Source organism: Lutra lutra, chromosome 1, assembly GCF_902655055.1.
Source record: "Lutra lutra chromosome 1, mLutLut1.2, whole genome shotgun sequence".
In the NCBI taxonomy this organism is placed as follows: Eukaryota; Metazoa; Chordata; class Mammalia; order Carnivora; family Mustelidae; genus Lutra; species Lutra lutra.
Genome location: NC_062278.1, coordinates 207,623,490 through 207,645,568, shown reverse-complemented (window position 1 = coordinate 207,645,568; position 22,079 = coordinate 207,623,490). Strand labels below are relative to the sequence as shown.

The 22,079-nt window shown below is 55.3% G+C and overlaps 1 protein-coding gene across 1 annotated transcript in view; it reads right to left on the bottom strand.

Moving 5' to 3' along the window:
- Positions 1-3,263: 3,263 nt before the first annotated feature.
- Positions 3,264-22,079, bottom strand: part of SLC6A20 (solute carrier family 6 member 20) — a 32,533-nt gene continuing 13,717 nt past the window's right edge. Inside the window, exons 2-11 of the mRNA XM_047695927.1 lie at positions 21,798-21,938; positions 19,947-20,038; positions 18,374-18,601; positions 15,576-15,686; positions 14,589-14,830; positions 13,533-13,695; positions 10,392-10,596; positions 8,487-8,646; positions 6,764-6,929; positions 3,264-5,107 (exon numbers count right to left, since the gene is read on the bottom strand). Of these exons, the coding sequence (XP_047551883.1) occupies positions 4,958-5,107; positions 6,764-6,929; positions 8,487-8,646; positions 10,392-10,596; positions 13,533-13,695; positions 14,589-14,830; positions 15,576-15,686; positions 18,374-18,601; positions 19,947-20,038; positions 21,798-21,938 (1,658 nt within the window). The 3' untranslated portion in view covers positions 3,264-4,957. The remainder of the gene's footprint in view (positions 5,108-6,763; positions 6,930-8,486; positions 8,647-10,391; positions 10,597-13,532; positions 13,696-14,588; positions 14,831-15,575; positions 15,687-18,373; positions 18,602-19,946; positions 20,039-21,797; positions 21,939-22,079) is intronic.

Genomic DNA, 22,079 nt, shown 5'->3' with positions numbered 1-22,079 from the left:
TCCAAGAGTCCCAATGTCAGAAGAAAGTAGCCCAATAAAGATGTGTTATGATAAGCTTTTGGAATGCCCTGTCCATTGCCCATGGGCTCCCCAGCACAGCTGCTTGGCTTATAGAAGCCAGCAAGACCTAAGTGCCAGTCTTTCCCGTAACTGAATCTCAGAAACATCGTCCCATCACGTCTGCTGTTCTCCGTGGGTTCGAAACCAGTCCCTGGGTCCAGCTCATGCAGGGGTGGGGCATGAGTGCTACGAGGTGGGCGTCTCTGGGGCTGTGTTAGGAGGCCTGGCCCTGCAGCCAGGGAGGAGCGAGACGCTGGGCTGGTGCCCCAGAGAGTTCGGTGGCCTCCTGTCAGGTGGTACAGCTTAGACCAGGACTGACCAGTTCTGGTAACCAGACTCTGCGTGGCACATTAGCCCCCAGAACAGCACAGAACATCGATACCATTTGTTTTGCTCCCCAAACCCTGCAGTCTGGGCTGGGCCTGGCAGGCATCGCTCATCTCTGCTGCACTGGGCATGGGCTGTGTGGCTCCGAGCCTGGGGCCCTCTGTCACCAGCAGCTTGTGCTCACCTGGGAGGGGGCCGGGGGCAGGAGAGAAGGGAGAGGGAGGAGGAGGAGACAGACACTGCAGTGTGCAGGGACCTCTCCCAGCGCTACCTATAGCTCTGGGCTCTCTTCCCTCTGTGGGAGGAGCGCTGGGGAAGAAGGCGTCTCGCTGGACAAGTCCAGTACCTCTGCTCAGTCTAAAGTTTTGCGGCTTCCCTCCTGTGCTGTTGGGGCCCGTAACAGAATGGGGTCAAGGAGACCCTGCCCCTGGGGAGGCCCATGTTCTTCCCAGGGCCACCCCTGCGTCCTCCCAGAGAGCTTTCCACTGGCTTTGCTTGCTCTTGCTGCATTTCCTCGCCTTACTAGTCGAGTCCATCTGTATATCATTGTGTGCGCACTTGGCGTGATGCTTCTAGGACTCCTCCGCTCGGTGGTCCCAGCTGTCGTCCCCTCCTGCCAGCTTGTTTATAGTGAATGAATTTATGACCGTCTCTGTGTCCATTCGGATTTAATAGATCACATGTTCCTTTTTATCCGGTCCGGTCTGATGCCGATGGACATTTCGGTGGTTTCTGGTTGGTAACTCTTGCACTGGGTTTGGCTGTGCACCTTCTCCACGCCTCCTGGCTCCCGTGGGAGTGTGTCTCTCTCTGCTGTCTCCCCAGTAGGAGAACGAGGAACCAGAAACACAAGAATAACACGAAATCATTTTCTAAATGGACTTGTGCCATTTCTGTGCCGAGTGGTTCCATGTGACTATCAGCGCTCGGTATGCCAGACTTCCTGATTTTTTTCATCTAGCAGGTACGGATGGGATACCGATCGCATTCTGGCATTTCTCCAATCACTGATGACCCTGAGCATCTTCTCATCATTCTTTCTTTGGTCATTGGTGTTCCTGTTTTGTGCCTTGTTGACGTCTTTTGCCGGTTTCTGTTAGATTGTCCTTCTTGATTTGTTGTGAACTTCTTTATATTCTAGAGTTCTTTGTTGGTTATATGTGCTATATAAATCTTCTCCCACAGATCACACAGGGCAAGGTGCCCACGTTAAATCCTCAGTGGGGTTCTATTGCTCTTTGAAGAAAAATCTTAAGCCCTTTGCCTGGCCCACAAGGCCTGACTGACTCGACCCTGCCTACTCCTCCAAGCCCACCTCCAAGCACTCTCCCTGTTCCAACCATTGGCCTCCTTTCTGCTCTTTCTCACCCCCAGGCCTTTGCACATGCCATTGACTCTGTCTAGACAGACATTCCATCCTCAAAGCTCCTCCTCAACCACCTGATTGAAGTACTTTCCCTCTCAAACCATCACTTGACCCATTTCTTGCCTTCTTAGAAACAATCACAGTCTGTACTCATTTGTTGCCCATGACTGTCTCTCTTCCCTCCCAGAATGTAAGTGCCAGGAAGGCCAGGGACGATGTCTGTTGTGTTCAGCACCATCCCCAGCACCTACCCCGGGACTGGTGTGTAACCCACCAGTTGGTGCTCTTAATAACACTGATACTATGCAGGTGAGCCACAGTCAGGAAGAGAAGTGGTTCCCATGTCAGGGACTGGTCACGACATTCTGGCTGAGAATTTCCTGTTTGTCAATGATGTTTTAGCCTTACAAGTGGATGTTTGAATCTGTTACTTATTTTTCTTCCCCTGACTAACGTCAAGTAAAAACTGATCGAGGAGTTAATTCTCTTTCCCAGCTTTTCTGTCAATCAAGTGGAACAGCCAGAGATTAATCTTTCATGTAACGCAGACAAAAGTCGAACACAGCAGTTTGCATACACCCCCTCTGCCCCCAGCATAGTTGTTAAGGGCACACTCATGCCTACCATGGTTTCTTATGGTCTCTGCCAGACCCTGAGACAGACAGGCTGCCCAGGATGCCCATCAGAAGGATTGAAAAGATTGAGGTTACACCTGTTTTACATGCAGCAAATTAGACATTTTTCTGGCTTTTCTTAGGGAATCTGACCATCCCATTAGGGTCTTTGTACACTGTGGCAGCGTGGCTTCCCTGGCCGCATGGGGGAAACATGGAGAAGGGGGGGAAACACGGAGAAGGGGACAGAAACAAGACGCTGGCTGGATTTTCCTTTATTTGTCATGTTTCCCAAATCAACTCGTCTCTTTACATAATGCAGGAAAATCTTGTGTGGAAAGCTCTTAAAACTGCAGCCAGTACATAATCAAAACCTTACAGATACACTTGTCTAGGGTTTTTATTTATGGGGAAAATGGCTAAAAACCAAATAGATCTGTCCCTGATTTCTTAGAGCTAAGCCAAGGGTCATTATGTCTCTAGCATTAATAGAAAGCTCCCTGGAGCCCGCAATCTGGCCATGGCATGTAGGCGACTGTCACGTGGACAGGGACGGAATGTCGCTTTTCCCCTCCAGCTCTCTGGGAGGCAGGTGGATGAACGCCAGATCACCACTTCCATGCGATACCCTGAAAATGGTCAACCAAGGATTTTTTCGAGACAGGACTTAACTATGGCTTCAAGAGGATGCTTGAGAACTGTTCTGCCCTTCATGAAGTTCACAGGAACCAGAATAAAACTGAACCAAAACCCGAGGCCTTTAGCTCGAGCACATTATTCTAGAACAGCGGGATTTCATCTGTCCAGCTTGGGGTGCAAAAATTATTCTGTATTAGTGGCTTGTCCATGACAATCGAAGGACTCAAAAATGCTTTTAAATGTCTGAAGGTTCTTCCTGATGTAAGTATTCCTAAATGCACGACCCATTGTGGGGCCCTGGTCCTCGGGTTGGGCTGGCTCCGAGCGGGGCCTGGGTACGCACGGGGAGACGGCAAGCCTGGCTCCCAGGTGTTTCAGGTGGGCGGCCAGGGGTAGCGGCAGGGACATACAGTAACTCCATACAGGAATGAGGACGGCGTCGGCCCCCATGGTCCTGAGGCTACTTGGCATTTAGGACTGACACACCCCACTGACGCCAGACCCCAGGAGGGGTGGCCCATGTTGCAAGACCATGACTGTGCCTGTGAGCTTGGAGGGAGGGGCTCCTCTCTGTTGGGATTCAGGAACAGACTGTGCTGTGTATTTGACATGGAGCGTGCCCACTCTTCAAGCCCTGGTAGGTAAGGTTTGTTGACCCTAAACCCTCTGATGAAAAAAATTAGAGGACTGAGTATTTGTGGTTAGGAAATGCTGGTGCATTCTAGAGGCAAGTGACTTTTTTTTTTTTAAATAATGAGGTGAAGTTGTGAAATATTGATAGGATGGCTATAAAAGGCAAAAGACCTATTTTTGTTATATAGGACACTTAGAGCCATGAAAATGAAGTTAAAAAAAAAAAACCCACCAACAAAACCCCTCCAACTAATGCTCCAATTAAGTGTCTGCGAAGATGTTTGTACAAATCTACCCAAAGAAACTTCACTGAATCCTGTATGTCCAGGAAGCACAGAATGTTAGGGCAGGAAGTGGCCCTCTCCGCTTAGGGATAACCTTGACCTACTTACTGCGGTCAAAGACAGGGGACATTGGCACTGTGGACTGATGCTGTATCATAAATATGGTGTCTTCAGTTCCAAGAGGCTCTGTTTTCTACACTCTAGAAAACCTATGTACAAATAATTTAAGATGGACTGTAAGTGACGTTCATGGTCTTTGCTCTAATGAGTTGGCCGCCATGCCCAAATAGAACACCAAGTTGGCTGTGCCCTCACCCACAAGTGGTTCTGGCATCTTTTCCAACACCCAGTGGTAGGGGCTGTCTGCATGGACTTCTCGGGTGGTTTGGGGTTGCGCACTGTAATTGGGAGGATCAGGCCTGGACCCACCGTGAGAGACCTCAGATCACAGAAGTGAGCCCCTTTTGGACCCCAGCAAAGGCCTCCGTCCACCTGGCCAGTCGGTCGTGTTAGTGAAGGACCCGGCAGTTACATATTCACAGGGACTCAAAAAGAGAGACCTGGTTTTCCACCAGTGACATTCGGCTGTCATCTTAGGCACTTGGAGAAAACCTCTCTTCCAGCTGATCTAAAAAACAACTGCCCTCTCCTATTTTGGGATTTCTTCAGAAGAAAAAAAAAAGTTGCTTAAATTTTATTCCATGAAAATTATAGTCAAATTTCAGCTCACAGTGTGGCCTAATTCTAGGACTTCCCTAGAGTCAAGAAAGCAGTTGTCTTCCAGACTGGCCTTGAAAAGCCCGTGTCTCTGGTCACAGGGAGGGGCACAGAGGGGAGCAGGGGCTGCTCCGTGGGTGGGGTGTGGGTCCTCCCAAGGGAACCTTCTTCCTCCACTGTCCTTGACGAACTCAGGAAGACGACAGGCTGAGTGTTTCTGGAGCAAATATTGTCCCAAGCAGCCAAGGAGATTCCGTCTGTAAGTCGTAGCTGCCGGACAGGGAGCAGCTGAGCATGGTCTCTGGGAAGCCCAGTCCTCAGGCCGCGGGGGTCGTGTCTCCCCTCTTCAGACAGCGTGTGATGAAAGTCCCCAGGGCCACCAGGGGGATGCACATGATGGAGGAGGCCACCAGCAGCCCGATGACGGCCAAGGCGTATGGGGGATAGTCCTTGGTAACGAGCTGTCCCTGCAAGGGGAAACAGGGTCAGCAGGAAGAAACCACTGCACGCAGAGGTTGGCCTGGTGGAGAGGTGTGTGCTGGGGGTGGGGGGTGTCCAGGGCCACCTGGCTCTGCAGCTCACCAGCAAGTATGCTGGATAGACCACCCCCCGCCTTGCCGTCCCCCTTGCCTTCTCTCTCTTCCGTGAACTTTAGCTAGTGTGCATACAGCCACTATTTTGGCCCTGCCTCTGAAAGATCACCGACAGGAATAATCAAGGGCCTTCCCTTTGGGGCACCGATAGGGGCACCTATGTGCAGGGGGCTAACTTGAGCCCGGTGCATCCCAACAAAACATTCTGTGATGACACACGTGTTCCGTATCGGGGTTGTCCAACACGGCAGCCACCAGACACAGGGGGCTACTGAGCCCTGGAAATGTGGCTGGTGAGGGTGAACTGAATTTTAAATTGTATGCAGTTGTGGTGAACTCAGATGCGCATAGCCCCATGTGGCTGTTGGCTGCCACCTTGAATGGCACAGCTCTGGTCAGGAGAAACCTTGAGGGACCTCTGGATTCAGTTGCTGGACGCTTCCCTGAATGCACATGAATTAAAGCTGATGAGAAATGAGGCCAAAAAGTGGGAGCCACGGAACAGCTACGTCCAGGGGAAGCAGGTGTTTGCTGTGGCCCAAGCGTGGTTTGTGACCCCAAACGCTGCTTAGGGTGTGGTGTGGGAAACCAGCCCGCGAACTTTCTGTTGCTTGTCTATTCCCTTTTTTTGTTCCATCCTGACCCATGCAGAAACTGGGGCAGGGCGGGGGGGAGGCATTGAGAAGCTGTTGTAGCAATGTGACTGCTTCGTCTTCTGTCTGTTGGGTATCAGAAGTGATGGGAGCTTGTACTCTGCAAATATTCTCCTCTATTCCCCTCATGTCACTTTTCAAGTGCTTCACTGTCCTTGCATTTTACGGACGTATCAGGCTGCTGTGGATTGGGGAAGACACACCCCCGTCCCCCAGCCACGGCTGGAGAAGCGCAGCCGCTGGAACCAGTGCTGGGGGCGCCTTCGGCCACTATCGGTCACGTTCTCTATGAAAGCACGTCTGTATCGGGACAGCTGGCCTGGCCGCGAGGCCGAGGGTCCCCGTGTGGCCCCTGGCTGTTCACATGCTGACACGCCGTCCTTCCGGTTGGGGCACAGCAGCTGTGTGGAGCCCCAAGCGAGCCTGTTCTGTCTGTCCCAGCCGCACCCGGACCCGGACCCTGCCAGGATCCGGCACCCAAGTGCTGATGCAGGTCCCCTCGGGCTCCTGCAATGTCCCTTCCAGGGGCCATGCTTTCCGGGGGTCAGGGGCCGGGCCCTCCAGGCTCGCTCTGCCTTCCCCGAGGAGGCCTAAGTGGACAGAGGTCAGGGGTGGGAACCAGCACCTGGCAGACCTTCTACAGGCCTCCAGAGGCCCCCTGGGAAGTCCTGGGAGGGAATCCTACTCTCTTTACTGGAGTACGCAGCGAAAAACCAAAGCCCACTTCTGCTGTCCTGAGCTGAGTGTTTTTCATTACCTGGGTGGTGTTTCTGTGTCGTGACAACTGACCTGCCCACCCCAGGGAAATGGGTCGGTTTCAGCGAACGTAAAGCCGGTGCTTGGAAGGGAGCCCAGGGGGCCCGGAGCCGGAGGGTACCTGGAAGGCGTCCCACGCTTGGTACTGCAGGGTCCCCATGAGGATATAGTCACTCAGGTAGAAGACAAAGAGGCTGACGATGAGCAGGGGGCTCACGCCGGCCCACATGGCCTTCCAGTACCAGTTCAGGCCACGACCGGTCATGGCCTCAAGGTCACTTTCAAATCTGTTTGGAAAATGCAGCGAAAAGTCAGGATTATCGATGCTGTTGGGGCAAGAGGGCTCCAGCTTTCATATCCCTTTGCTTAGAAAGATTCTGTTCTGAGCACCACCGATGATGACCTCTTTGGGGTCCCTCTCTGACACCTGGGGAGAGGGTGTGCGGGGTGGGGAGGGGAGAAGGGCTGAGGCCGCCACAGAGCAGGGCAGCAAAGCAACCGCCTCATGGTTACAGGGACATCAGAAGATACCTTCCTGGTGCCACCTTGGGATGAAGGCTGCTGGTGTAGACCATAAGGGCTACTCCCCATGGCGGGAGAAGCAGGCATGGAGAGGGGCGGGTGTGTGGTGGGGTGGGGTGCGGCAGGACCGTCCCCGGCGGTAGTCACAGCCACCTGCCACGCTTGGGCCTGTGGCTTGTGCTGAATTCCCACAGAAGCCTGCAGACAGCCACCTGTTCCCATGCTGCTGCTGACCTGGCTGGACCCTGGGTTTCAGGCCATGAAGGGTCCTGTGCTTCACGTGAATGCCTGAGATTTTTCAAGATGACACGCTCTTTTGTCCCTTCACATCCCCTGCTCATCCCACCTCCCCCTCCAACTTGCCTGGATAGAGAGATGTGGGAAGAGCTAGCTGGCTGTGGAACTAAGGGTGACATGGCACTGTGGGTCGGTGGTCGCTAGATGGCGCTGTTCCCTGGGCGAGCCGAGGGACTCTCCTCTCCCGGCCATTCCTGGGTCCTGCTGCTTACAAACTCCGCTCTGCGAGGCACCTTTGGTTTCTCCCTCCCTCCGACCCTGACCACTTAGTACCACCCCTTTGCATGGACTTGTGTCCCTTCTCCAGCATCTCCCCTGGGCCCTGCCTTTTGGTCCTCTTTCCACAACCTTCTCTCTTCCTGGGAAACACCTACCCTCTCAGGGGACCGATCTGTTTCTCCCTCTAGACTACCACATCTAGGTGACCCACTTGTCCCGGTTGACCCAGGACGTCCCCAGTGTTCACACTGAACGTCCCAGGAAACCCCTTGGTCCTGGGAAAACAAGGAGAGTGGGTCACTCTAACCCAAATGTCCTCAACAGATAGCAAATGGAAGGACAGATACCGAAGTCTTTCTTGACCGAAAACGTTTTGGACATGCTACACATTATACCCCCTTTGAGACTCACAGTGGTCTTTGAGGCTCCAAGTAGTCCTATAGGAAAGAAATGTTGACTCTCTCTTATTTGTGACGTCCCAAAATTACTTAATCATGTAAGTCCCTTGGTGTGACAGGGGACCCCAGAGCTTCCAGGGACACAGAGGGAAACATGGCTCAACGGGTCTGGTTTCTAGGGTCATGGCTGGTCCTCCCCACTCCCATTGCAATACAGAAAGCAGAAAGACAAGATACTGGTTGAAGGTGGGAGCGAGGTAGAGAATTAGCTGGGCCAAGGGAAAAACAGTGCCAAGTTGGAGAAAACTGTGGAAAGGGACTTGCTTTCCTTGTGGGGTGAGGCCTTTGTGGGGGCGTGGCCTTCATGGGCCCTTCCCCCAGCAGGTGTCAGGGGTGGGGCCTCCTTACCTCCTCAGCCCATACACGTAACACACAGCAATGGTCTCCACCAGCACGATGAGCAGCAGGGACAGCGTGGCCGCGTAGTCATTGAATATGTCAAACCAATAGTTGCCAGACTCCATGGTGAACACCAGGCCAATGACACAGTTGACGAGGCACACCAGACCTGGGGCCACAAGACCACATGCTCACTTGCCTGAGACGCCTACCTGTTCATCCAGTTTCCTATGTGGAGCCACGGACCCCAGGGGAACTTAGCCATGGACTGGCCTCTCTGCCTCTGTATGCCACAGGTGTGTGTGTTCAGGGAACAAAGGTGTCCCAAGGAGTGTGTGTCTGCACAAGTCACTAATGTTAATTCAGGGAGCTGTCCTGCAGGGGGCGTCAAGCTCAGCAGAAAAGAGAAAGTTGTGGGTGCTGTTGTCTCCCCATGCTGTGGGGGTGGGGGTGGGTCCCACCCAGCCTGTGGGTCTGGTGATGTCATTTACCCCTACAACTCAGCTTCTGAGCTCACGGAGGTGAATCAGGGCACCCCTCTCAGAACCTCCTAGAGAGGATTCAGGTCTGGCCAGAAGAGGGAGTAGGGAGGGGAGAGGAAGACAGGAATGTCTACCCAGCTCCCACTATACGTGCCCCTGGCACGTCTCGTGCATTGGATCCAATAGCCTGGGGAGCTCCCTTTCACAGCTGGGGAAACCAAGGCTCAAAGATAAGGAGGACTTTCCCAACATCCCATAGCATCTAAGAGGGAGAGTCAGGATTCAGACAGAGGCCCTTCTGCTTCCAGAACCCAGGTTCTTGAACCAGCCTCCACGGGCGGACTCCCCCAAGGACCCCATGAAGTATTTGATCCTCAAGCTCCCACCTGCCCTTCTCACCGCCACACCATGTCCCACCCGTCACCAAGCCCCCGTGCCATCTTGAGGGGACACACCTCGAGGAAGGGGCTATGTGCTGGCTGGGAGCTAACGGCACATAGCATGCGGCCACAGAGACCATGTGGGAAGAGTGATGCTCAGTGCTAGAAGGTTCTGACAAGGGGTGGGCGGCTCCATCTGGCTGGCCCAGGGGATGGGATGTGAGCTCGGTGGGATGAGGCTGGGAGAAGGGACATCCTAGATGTGGTGGGATGGTGTCATCGTGGGCAGGAGTGGGGGGCCACTGGGTTCTATCACCAGGTATGATGGTGGAGCAGATGGGTGATGGAGTGAAGCGGGGAGAGGGGTGATTAGAAAAACACGTTCCTTCCCTAGCAACCCAAATGGCCCACGACAGCAGAAGGAAAGATACACAGTACTGGGTGGTCTTCTAGGTGATCATCTATCACGCAGGCGGGAAAGGGACAGATCGATGGTCTCTTGCAACAACGGGGAGGACCGCATCGAGTTTGGTGAAGACAAGAGACATACAGCACAGACAGCGTGATTCCATGTATATGAAGTTCAAGAGTGGGAAAACGATCCTGAAGCGGTAGCAGTCACGAAGAGGTGGCTTCTGGGGCTGGGAGCATACGGACTGGGAAGAGGTGGGGAGGGGCTCTCGGGGGTGCTGGAAATGCTCTGTATCTTGACTTAGGTGGTGGTTACTTGGGTGGTTACATGTAAAAATCACTGAGATTGTGTTTAGGAAATGTACATGCTCTAAGTGTTATGCTTCGATTGAAACAAAGACCAGAGCAGATTGTCTCCTGGCCTGAAGAGTTTGGAGCACCATGCTGGTAAGTGTGGCCTTCCCCAAGGCTGGGGTGGCCACCACCCTTCCCCGTGATGGAGAACCAGAGGCACAGGCGAGTCATGCACTCCTAATCTCACACGGCCCCGAGGACGAGAGACCACAAGACTCATCCATCTGCTTGTGCCCCATGCCTGGCCCTCCCTGAGCCCCACATCCCCCACGGACGGGCCCACTCACCGGAGATGGCCTCCTTGGGCAGGTGGCTGGAGATGACCTTGCTGTCGGTCAGAGGCGTGAGGATGGCCGCCGTGTTCCCCAGCATGCTCCCAATGCCCAGCATCAGCAGCATGAAGAAGTAGAGCACTGACCACAGCTGGGACACCTCCATGTTTTTAATGGCCTCGGTGTAGACGATGAAAGACAAGCCGGTGCCCTGGACCGCCTGCCCATGGTGAGAAGATAGCAGTTACCCACCCAAGGGGCTTGGGACTCCTTAAGCACACCCGATACAAAGCAACCTGCGGGACCTGGGAGGTGGCCAGGAGAAGCCACGGGCCGAGCTGGGGTTTGCCATGTGCACACGGGCCCCTCGGGCTTAGCAGGGCTGGGTAGACGTGAGCCATGAGGAGCCCCTTTCATCACTTTGGAACACTGAGCTCCCATCTCCCGCCCCAACTCACGTCCATTCGGGATGAAATACAATCAGACAAGGTTCGGATAATTTGTGCTTCCAACAGGACGGCCACTGAGGCATTGTGAGGCCCCAGTGGCTGGGAGGCGAGGTGGGTGGGTGAAGCCACGGGGCCTGGGAGGGCAGGGTTGCTCTGTAGCCAGAGCCCTGCAGGGATAGCCACCTGTGGAACCAGAGCCTGGAGCTCCCGCTTACAGACGAACCCTCCAAGAGGTTTGGAAGAGGTCTTGGGGTTGGGGGCATGGGGGAGGGTGCCCCCCTGGGTACCAGCAGCAGAAGCAAACCCACTCTGGGGGCAAACTCCTGCAATCTAGACCCGCAGGACCACCAGAGAGGATCGAGCAGCGAGCTTGCAAACAGATGTATAAACCCAAAGACGACAAGCCACGGAGGAAAGGGTTAGGAATAATTCCCCCAGAATGGCCGACACTGGTTGGCTTGGCAGACTTCTGGCATACCAATTAGCATAGTGGGATTCATCAGCTCTGCGTGCAGACAACAGGGGGTGGTCCCTTGTAGAGAATTTACAAACAGTAACAAAACCTGCTAAAGTTGGCTTTGCTTTTTATCATTATTATCATGAGCCAACAAATTCTCCATGGTGTCAGTCAGGAAACCGACTGCCCTCACTCTCCTGCCCAAGGCCACCCCTGGAATAGCTATGTAGGACCTTTTCAAAGAAGCAGAAGATGAAACTGCCAAAAGTAAGCGTATCCCAGGAAACTCAGCATGGGGAGCAAATGTGAGGGAAAAAAAAAATCGTGTTTAACAAATCACTGAACCGACAGGCTCCATCAACAGCTAAATACGACTTGTAGCTGAAGAGAAACTTAGGGAACCGGGAGGCATATTCCAGGAACGGATCCACAACGAAAAAAAAAAAAAAAAAAAAAAAAGATAAGAAGCTGGGAAAACATAAAAGAGAAGCGAGTGGACATGCAGTGGCGGGATGCGGAGGTCCGGAAGGAATTCCAGAGCAGAGAGATAGAAGTACAGGCAATGATGAAGAGGTAAGGGGTGTGAATTTTCCAGAACTGGTAAAGACACGTGGATCTGTGGCTCCAGGAAGCCCCAACCTCACCCAACCCATCCTGGGGCTGGGGGCATCCTGGCATATTCATCCAACCCATGTCGGATGAATACAAAATACATCCACGCTTCCGTTACCGAGGCCAGAGTCCAAGGGATGGGCCAGAGAAATCAGAGCGAAAGCATGGGGCAGCCGAGAGCTTTGAAGGACGACAGGAAATTTCAAGGCAACTGAAATCATATGGCAAACCTCTCCAAAGTGTCCAGAGAAAATAACTATAAACCTGGGACCTTCCACACAGGGGAGACAGTCCTTAAAAAGAGGGGACAGAATATCGGCATTAGCATACAGACGACATCCGAGGAAATTTATCAAGAAGCAGGTGCTATACACCGGAAATGAATACAGCCCAGGAACGATACTGGAATTAAAACTAAAGAGGGAAAAAAGCAAACTGCTCTAAAGGAACGCGTTTTAAGGGAGATGATGATCCCGGAAGATGTCTGGGGTGCCAGAGGAAATGGTGAGCAGGTAAAAAGGCACAAAGGCGAGGAGAGACACACACTGTCATGTAAAACAGCACAGCCTCCAACACAGGAGCTGAGAAAAGGACAGAGGCGGACACAGGCTGTATTTAAAACTACAGTCCCTGTTCCGGGTGGGCGGGAAGTCGAGACCCTGTTGAATTTCAGACCTGGTTGAGTTAAAAAGGCAGAGGACAAATTCAAGAGGAGAAATTCGCTAGATCAGTTCCAAACAGCAGAGAATAAGGCAGCATGGGGTAGGGAAAACCCAGCAACGAACGCAATAGAGAAAGACAGTCTGAAGCCATCAGTCACCCCCTCATTCTCGGACACTGAGCCAAACCCAGAAGTCAGGGAGGAAAGCTCCCAGGGGCCCCCAAACAAAAAGGAACTTTGAAATGAGAACACAGAACAGGAGCTGAGGCCCAAAGGGAGTGGATCAAGGCCTCGATGGCTGGGGGCTGGGGAGCGGGGGTTGGGGGGCGGGAAGGGGGTGTCAGGCCACAGGCCGGGGTGAGCAGAGAGCCAGGAAGGACAGTGTTGCCTCGTGCGTGAAATGAGCCGATCAGTAACAGTGATGCAAGCCGACTGCCCGAGCCAGAGCCAACGTTCCCTGGGAAGGTGGCCCGCGTTGACAGGTGCCAGGGGCCAATCACCAAGTGCAGCCTCCATGGGGTGGGCTCAGCCAGCTCCTGAGCCACAGGAGAAGGGATCTGGCGGGGGCAGGTGGGTTATACCCCAGTTGCCTTAGGCTGTTTAGCTATGGCTGGCTGAGAAGCCAGACATCTCTAACCACGGCTTAGACCAGAAGGCCCATGATCCCAGCATGATGGTGACGGAAACAGCTCCAGGCCCCGGGTTCCTCCAATGCAGCATCCGTGGGAGGGATTCAGGAGGACCAAAGTTAATGTCAAATGCCTCCCGCTGGGTATGAACCGGCAGGTCCCCCCCTGCAACTCATGGGCATTTGCAAAGAAGGTGTTCTCTGCTTTGCAAAGAAGGTGTCACTTCATCTGGCAAATGACACACAGGCCCGACCCTGTGGCTGACTGCAGAACCCCCCCAGCTTGCACTTGCTCCTGTGGGTGGCTCCTGGGGGAGGGAAGCTGGCCGAGACCTTGCCCGAGCCTTACCGTGGCCAGCTCTGATTGTAAGCTACAGTTTCTCATCTGCGGGAGCACCTCGCTGTATTTGCCGGGGAAGGTGGACGCCAGGTAGCCCTTCACCTGCTCCAGGTTGCTGGCGGTCAGAAAGCCATCCTCCAGGTCAAAGGAATTGGTCAGCAGCAGAATCACCCTGCCGAGCAGAGGACCAGGTGGACCTTGGCTGATTAGAAAGGCCACGGTCACGGAACCCTCTTGAAGCTGGGCTGCTGGGCGTCCTTCCCCTCTGATGGGGCAGGGTCTCTCCAACAACGGGAATCTGTAGATCTGTGGCCTTTTAAAGTTTAGCAGGGGTGGGGGTGTGTGTGTGATTTTGAATGGCTTTGAAGGAGCTTCAAGTGGGACCAGAGATGAGAAACCAACCCACCCAGCTAAGCCACCTTGACCTCTGGGCCGGCATGTTCCTCCAGAATGTTTGGGATGATGGGAATGTTCTGGGGCGGGGGGGGGGGGGGGGGGGGGGGGGGAGGGGCTGTGGCAGCTGAGCCCTTGAATGTGGGGAGTGTAATGGAGAAACCGAACTGAATTCATTTACATGTAAGTGGAAATCAATTTAAACAGAAATTTAACTGACTTAATTTAACTTAAAATCACAACTGCTTTGATTAATTAACATTTAATCAACTAATTAATTAAAAATTGAGTTAATTATATAAATCCATCCCCATTTAAATCTGTAAGTAGCCAGCTGTGGCCGGTGACTCCCACATGGGATCTGGATGAGGGTGTTTTGGGTAGGGGGGACAAAGAGCAGATTCTGTCCTCTTCAGGACTCACCCACAGAGCCGCTAGACTACTTCCAAGGTCAGGGAGATGAGGCAGAAGAAAGGAAGGCTTGTCTGTTGAACTGCCCTCGGCCCCTCAGGCAGGGGTGCCCAGGCTGGGGCCCTGGATGGAGGGCTGCAAAGCCAGTGCCCTCTGCCCCTCACCCCTTGCCTTCCTGGCACCCACCTCTTCCCAGCGGCCCTCGGGGGGAGCTTGGGGGGACGCACCCCGCCCACCCGACACGGCCCGGGGTGGGCTTACTTGTTCAAGCAGCTCTCGTAGTTGAAGGTGGCCTTGAAGCCGTAGATGGAGAAGGTCACTATGCTGGCAAAGATGGAGGTGGAGCTGTTGATGAGGGACACGATAACGGCGTGCTTCTGGCAGTTGTTGGACGGCTCGTTGTAGCTGGCGAAGGCGATCAGGCTGCCGAAGCCCAGGCCCAGGGAGAAGAAGATCTGGGTGGCCGCGTTGATCCAGGCCTTGGGGTTGGCCAGCTGCTCCAGCTGCAAAGCCGGCAGGGGAGGGGGCCACTGAACCACCCGAGACCTGCTGGTAGGGGGCGGAGGGCCCGGCAGCAGGGGTCCCACTGCACCTGTGCCCCGGGCCAGAGCCCATCAACTCCCCAGTGGCTGACACGCACACATCGCTCCTGTCCGGTCCCCTGTGGCACCCTTCCCAGAGGACGTGCGCAATTGAAAAGTCCACCGTGAGGTTAACTTAAGACACTGGGAGCCATCTGGAATGGGGGGGGCATTTTGGGGTGGGGCGCTGCCAGTCCTTTTGTTTCCAGGGGCCAGATTTGCTAAATGAAGAACTTGTTTTGTCCCAAAGGAAATAGGACCCCCCATCTCCCCACACCCTGCCGACAGAGGAGGGTTGGCTGCGGGGCGCAGGGGAGCGGGTGGGCTGGGGAGGGATCACAGAATACCCTGCAGTGGATTCACCCCTGCAGGGAAAGGGGTGCGGGAGACAGACTGTTGGACGACAAATCATACGGTCCACAGGCTGCTAGGAGGGTATGTGCGAGGCCAGACACGAGGCCAGGGCCGTAGTCGGTTGGGGTGCAGGGAGGATGAGGGGGATGGGTGGACAAAAAACTCAGTGCCCCCAGCATGAACGGGACCCCCGCCTGGCTAAGGACGGGACCCAGCGCTCATAGGTAACCCACACTGCTCCCACCTCCCTGGGTCTCCCCCGCCTTTCCACCCACCCTGCAGGACGGGGGGTACCCCTCCCTCCAGCCCGTACCTTGGGCGTGAACATGTAGGCTAGGCCGTTAGTGGCTCCGTGGAGAGTGAGGCCCCGGACCAGGTAGATGATGAGCACACAGTAAGGCAGCAACGCGGTGAAGTATACCACCTGCGGGCACCAGAGGGCGGCAGAGGGCAGCGTCAGCCTCCCTGCGACCCGCGATCACCGGGCCCCTTTGTCCCTGGGACAGACCCGTGCGTGGTCCCCATAGGGCATGCCACTCTGTCTCAGGCATTCAGGCTATTGACAACTGGAATGATTCTGAGTTTGGGCCGGGGAAAACAAAACAAAACAAAACCTCAGGGGCTTGCAGCCATGGCATTTCTCTACAGAACTGAGACCCAAGAAAAACTTGGCCATGAGGGCTCGTGGAAAGGTGATGATGTTGGTGTGGGGACAATGTCCCTATCAGAAATATGACAGAAATTCAATCATCTGACTTTGTTTCTGCACATGAGTGGCATTTTTCTTCAACCAAATCCTTCTCTGCTGATAGGCATCGCGAGCTCAGTGGTTTCCATGGTGGTTCAGGCAGCAGTGTCATACCCTTGGCCTGCCGACGCGAACTCTTAAACAAGACCTTCAAACCGGGACCTGCAGGTGCGCGCCTGTCCATCCAGACCAGGCACTTTTTCTCGGAATCAACCCATGTAGGTACCATAGTCTCTTTACAGAAAGCACAGAGGTATTTTGCAAAATTCTTTCTGCAAAAGCAGTTTGCTTGAAGGTTGGGTTCATCTGGTTGGAGGCCCATGTCCAGATGGGCTCGCCCTCAGCCCCCATTTCCTGCTGAGGTGTGGCACCATCTTGCCCGGAACCTTCTGAGGCCACCAGCCCAGCGGTTCGCACCCGCTCATCTCCCGGGGACAGCAGGCAGAGGTGGGGCCTGTCTCTTATCACTGATTCCTCTCGAGGCCGTTGTAATTTGAGAAGAGCCATCAAGCCAGCTGACTTGATAGAAAAATAATCCAGGAGCAAGATGGAGACAGATGTGGTCAAGGACAGGAGGCCAATGAGCTGAAGACCATTGAGGACAACTGGAAAGGGGTAACCAATGTCCATAACTGGTGGACACTTACTGGATACTGAGGGTAGGCCCTTGGAACTTCCCCCCTTCCCCTCAGGTCAGTAAGTTTCCCAGAAGCACTCTGGGCTCACTTCTCCCCCATCAGGGAAGCTGGACAGGTGACCCAGCCTACACCATGGGGAGAGACCATTTTTGACCCATCCACGACAACTCTTGAAGTTGGGGATGGGGGGAAGGAGATTCCAAGAGAAGAGGCCAGGAAATAGTGCACAGTTTTTAACCGAATTACTCCCCCATAAAGCTGCGGGGTTACTTTTGCGTGGAGAGGGGGCGTGGCTTGAGCAGAGGAAATAGAAGTTCACGGCAGGACATGACCTCATTTCACACATTTATAAATGCTCTCGAAAAGAGATGGCCTCATTAAATCTCCAAGTTTAGAGACGCTGCCCTCAGATCTTTGTCACGTTCATGATAATCTGGCAAAGACAAATTGCAAAGAACTTTTTTTTTATGAGCATAAACTATGAGCCAAACTTCAAGATGGGACAGCTTGAGTACATGAGTAGCTACAGGCTCTAAATTCTTCCAAAAAGGACTCATTAGTCCCTCAGCCTGGCCGTGGGATGGGCATGGCCCTGGGGTCATCACAGGGCACCTAAAATATCACCAGCAGTTCTGGTCTTGCGGCATCGAGAGAAACATGGTGGGGCTTCAGGAGGCGACCCAGGTGGTCAAGAGGATGAGGACTGGTGTCCTCTTAGGACCTTCTGAAGGGAAAATTGGGGTGAATTATGTCATGAAAATCTGGGAAGAACAAACAGAAGGTAATTCACCAAACCAAGAGGTTGGGGAGTTTCAGGGGCAAAGCTGGGTCTGCCCAGGCTCCGCCCCCACTGGCTGGTGCCCTTGGGCAGGTCCCTCTGCCCCTCGATGCCTCACGTGAGTGGGATGATGAACCCTACTATGAAGGGCTCCCCAAGATGGAGACAAGGTGCACACCCAACCCACAAGGGATCAGGTAGGACGAGTGCCCGAGTATGAGGATGGGGCATGCCCTGGGAGGGGGAGAGTAGGGCATCTGCTGCAGCTCCAGAAAGATGCCAGGTGCTGGAGAGACTGTAGGAACACTTTCTCCATGGGGCAGATCAAAGAGCATCCAAGCCCCCACAGGAGAATAAGCCTGGGGAGGCACCAACGAGGGAAGGTTCATCCATCCGGCGGGACAGCTCTGCAAGGTCACTGACAGCAGCTTAGAGCAAAGGTTCTGAGACTCAGCCGCAGATCAGAATCACCTGGGGGAGCTTTCGTCAACCCATGCTCAGGTTCCTCTCCACACCGATGACTCCAGGACTTCCAGGCAGGGGGGCAGGGAGGAGTCAGATATCAGAGCTCTCTCTACAAGCTCTCTGGGCGACACCAACCTTGCCGCTAAATTGGAGGGCCAGCAGCAAGGGCATCATGGGGACATCTCCAGGGAAGGGAAAACTCACTGTCTAGTTGCTTGGTGCCCTTTGGGTGGTATGGACATGGGGCTGGCTGGCACAGAAACACTCATCTTTTTAGGCAGTGGAAAAGTCCTCCTTTTGAGATGGCAACTTAGAGCACCACTGGCCATGTGCCTGGTGGTCTGGTAGGTGATTCGTGTCCATACCCTCCCCACCGGCCCAGTGTCCCCCCCAGCCCAGTGTCCCCCCGCACCCGCACCCCCGGAGGGCGGAAGGCAGCCGTTGGCCGTGCCCAGCCCGGGCAGGGGCTCTGCCGTCCCCACCTTGCCAGTGGACTGGGTGCCCCTCAGGACGCACAGGTACACCACCAGCCAGGCCAGGACAAGGCAGAGCGCCGGCTCCCACTGCACGCGCCCGCTGTCCTGGATGGACGGGGAGATGTTGAGGGTTTTCCTGTACCAGAAGTACTGGGTAGAGGACGCCTTCTCACACTCCTCGTTGTAGCCCGTGTGGTTGTCGTTCAGTGGGCACACGGACCACGGCAGGGGATCCTTTGGGATCAAAAGAAGCATTTATATAGACAGGTGAGGGCTGAGTGGGAAGGATGGGAATGGCCCTGGTAGCGGCCATTCTGGGCAGGGAACGGGAGGGCCGGTCAGGGGCACAGACAGGCATCGCAAGCTCAATACAGATCTGCAACACCGGCGATGTACACAGCAACTCTTGAGCTGGAGGCCTCTTGTTCAGTGCGTGACCTGCCCAACTACACATGATAGGTCTGCGCAGAGGAGCAGGAACTGTCACCCATGGGGAGAATACAAGGAGCTGCTATTTCCACCCAGAAGGTGGAGGACGGGCAAGGCTGTGGAGTCAGGGAGATGAGCGGCTGCAACTAAGCTCAGAGCAGGGAGTCCTTTGTGCCAAGGATGTACACAGGGAATTTTCCAGTGGGGTGACCGGGGAGGCCAGAGTGGGGTGTGGACGTACTATCTTCTGAGTGTAGATGCCAAGTTCCGCTCATTGAGGTCATTCACCCAAGCATTACTTGGGGTTCCAAAGATTCAAGGCTGTGCCCCTGTGTTCCAGAGAGCGGCCCCACAAGCTGGGGTTAGTCCACAGTGCATGGCCAGCCCTGCCTTGCTTTTGGAACATGGGGACAGTGTCTGTCCTGTGAAGGCCTGGGTCAGGGGCAAAGGGTGTGGCATCTGCCCAGTGACCTTCTGTCCAAGACCGAAGGGGGCTGCTGGAGGGCAAGAGGGGGCAGAGGCTGGTGGGGGGATTCCTCAAGAGTGACAGGCAGGCACTGACGAAAGGCCCTGAGCACGGGCCGCAGAAGCGAAGACCCCTCTTGGCTTGGACACAAGGAGCACCTCGCAAGGAATCGGGGTTCTCTCTTCTCTGTGATTTTCAGCTCCCTCCCAATCACTACCATGAGCGCCCACTGCGACTATCTTCCGAAGTACGTGTTTAAAATGTTTATCTTTGGGAGCAGTCCCTGTTGTGTTACAGGGGGGCCAATGGTCCTTCTAGGAGAACTCGGGTCTGCAGGGAGAATTGGGGGCTCGGCCTGGAGTCGGAAAGCTGGGAGGACGAGTGACCGGAGCAGGGAGGGGTGGGGGGTGAACCGGAGGCGGAGGAAGGGCTCCCCTCCTGTCTTGCTGGGTTGGCCGAATCCCTCCCCAGGGGCTCTCTCCATAGATTTCCAGGGGTGCTGCTCAGTATTTTGTAGAGGGTGGAGGGGTCCTAGCTTTCAGAGGGAATGCGGAGCCACACGCGCGCCCGTGCACACCACGGCAGGACCCCGCCGCTTGGCGTGGGGTGCTCAGCCTGCCCCTGACCCCAGCCCCGGAGGCTGCCCCCTGGGGGTGGCTCCTGCTCCCACCTGGGCTGACTCACCTGGAAGGAGTGGAAGAGATACCAGAAGGCCCAGGCGTTGATGATGTTGTAGTACATGGACAGGAAGAAGGACACCACCACGCTGGCCAGGCCTAGGAGGAGGCAGAGGGGTGCTGAGGCCTGGCCCGTGTCCACCAGCCCGGGACGCACCCCAGTGACTGCACCAGGACAGCAAAGCTTCCTCTGGCCGCTTTGCAGGAGGGCCAGCTGTGGCCAGGCGCCAGCGGCCCCTCTCTAAGAGCCAGTCCGTCCCCACAACCTCACTCCCCAGCCTTGAGGACGTGAGTCCAATGCCAGTCTGTCACACTTCAGTGCCAGGTGCGACGTCGAGCACCTGCTGGGCTTTAGGTCTTGGCAACAATGTGGTCACGGGTGTGGGGGGGTGGGCATTATTACCTTCACTTCCCAGAGGAGAAAATGAGGCAGGGAGATGGCCCGAGAGCGCTCAGCTGTGACGTGGCAGGCATGGGCTCAGCACGGAGTGTGAGTGGCCTGCTCACCTGCCCAGTGCCACCCCGATGCTGGAGGTCACAGATGTCCCCTGGGGCTCCCCTCAAGTGGGGTCCCTTGTGCCCAGCCCGGCTTCATGGCAGCAGGGAGCAGGGGTGTGGGACGGGGTGTGAGGAGGGGAAGGGACAGGTCGGCGCTGACCTGGCCAGCCTGCAGGGCCTGGGGCAGGGGTACATGACACCCACCCACACCAGCCCCTCAGAGGCACCCCTGCCCTGTGGAGCACTGCGTGAAAGGTCTGCAGCCCCCTCCCCACTGCCACCAGTGCAAATATTTACACCAGGGGCACTGGTGAACGCTACAGCCAGATCCTTCCTCCCCCCACCCCTCCTCGAGGGCCAGTGGTTAAACATTTTCCCGCACCTGGGCTTGGCACGAGCATCTGGTAGCTTTCCTCTGAGGCAGCAAATGCCACCTTGGAGAAGCCCTCTGCAATTGATGACATGGGCCGATTGTAAAACCACACACCTCCTTGTTAAAAATTAACAGCCCTTCAGGATGAGGAGGCAGCTGGGGTTTGGAGATGGTCTGGGAGGGCACGGGTGCATCGCTTTTGCACAAAGGCTACATCCCAGGCCCATGTATGTCCCTGTTGCTCCCAAAACACCACCCTGTGCCCCTGCCTGCCTTCCTGCCTGGGGGCGGGAGGGTGGAGCCCAAGACACCGTGGCCCATGTGGGCCAAAGTCCCTCCTACAGCACCCAGGCATCCCTGAAACGTGAGGGTTGTACAGGGCAGGTTAACGATCTCCAAGAGGTGCCCGGATGCCCGCCAGCAGTCACTCAGGGGAGGTGGGCATGCAGGCTCTGCCTCCGTGCATGGAGGGACCAACGCATCCCACAGGCTCTCAGTGCTATGACCCAGAGCATGTGGGTCCGTAAAGCATCTATGGTACCGGCAGGCACCTGGCACAGAGTCGGTGCTCACGGAGTGGGAGACGTTGTTCTATGCCAGGTACGTGCAGGCACAGGTACCTAGAGGAGTTCCCAGAATGGAAGCTGGCTGGACCCTGTGTTACAGCTCCTTGATGGGGCAGCTAGCTTCCTTTTACAGAAGAGCGAACGGAGGCCCGGAAAAGAGAAGCAATGTGGCATCCACTCCCCAGTGGGTACGCATCCCTCCTTTCTCAGTGGCACACGAGTAAGAAATCCTGCTCTCTCTACTGGCTTTCTACAGCCCCCCAACCCGGGCCATGTGTCCACCCTCAAGGGCTTGCTCTTAGAACCTGTGCGGGCTCCTTGCTCCAGCTGCTCTGCCCGTGGGCTCCCACCCCCACCCCCCAGTGTCCGGGATACAGCGGGGGGTCTCCAGGGGGCCCCAGATGGGAGAGGACCCACTTACCGACACCACCAAGGTAGGGGCTGATGGTCTTCCAGGCACCGATGCTTCCCTGCCGCATGCGCTGCCCCACAGCCAGTTCCAGGTACAGGAGAGGCATGCCCTCCACAATGAGCATGATGAGGTAGGGAACCAGGAAGCTGCCTGCGGGTGTCCAGGGCCAAGACCAGGCCATCACTGACACGTTTCACTCTGGAGCCCGCAGGACCTCCATTCACATATCCCTCCAGCCACCCTCCCTTCCTTCCTTCAGTCTTTCCACATATGCATTCATCCTTCTACCTT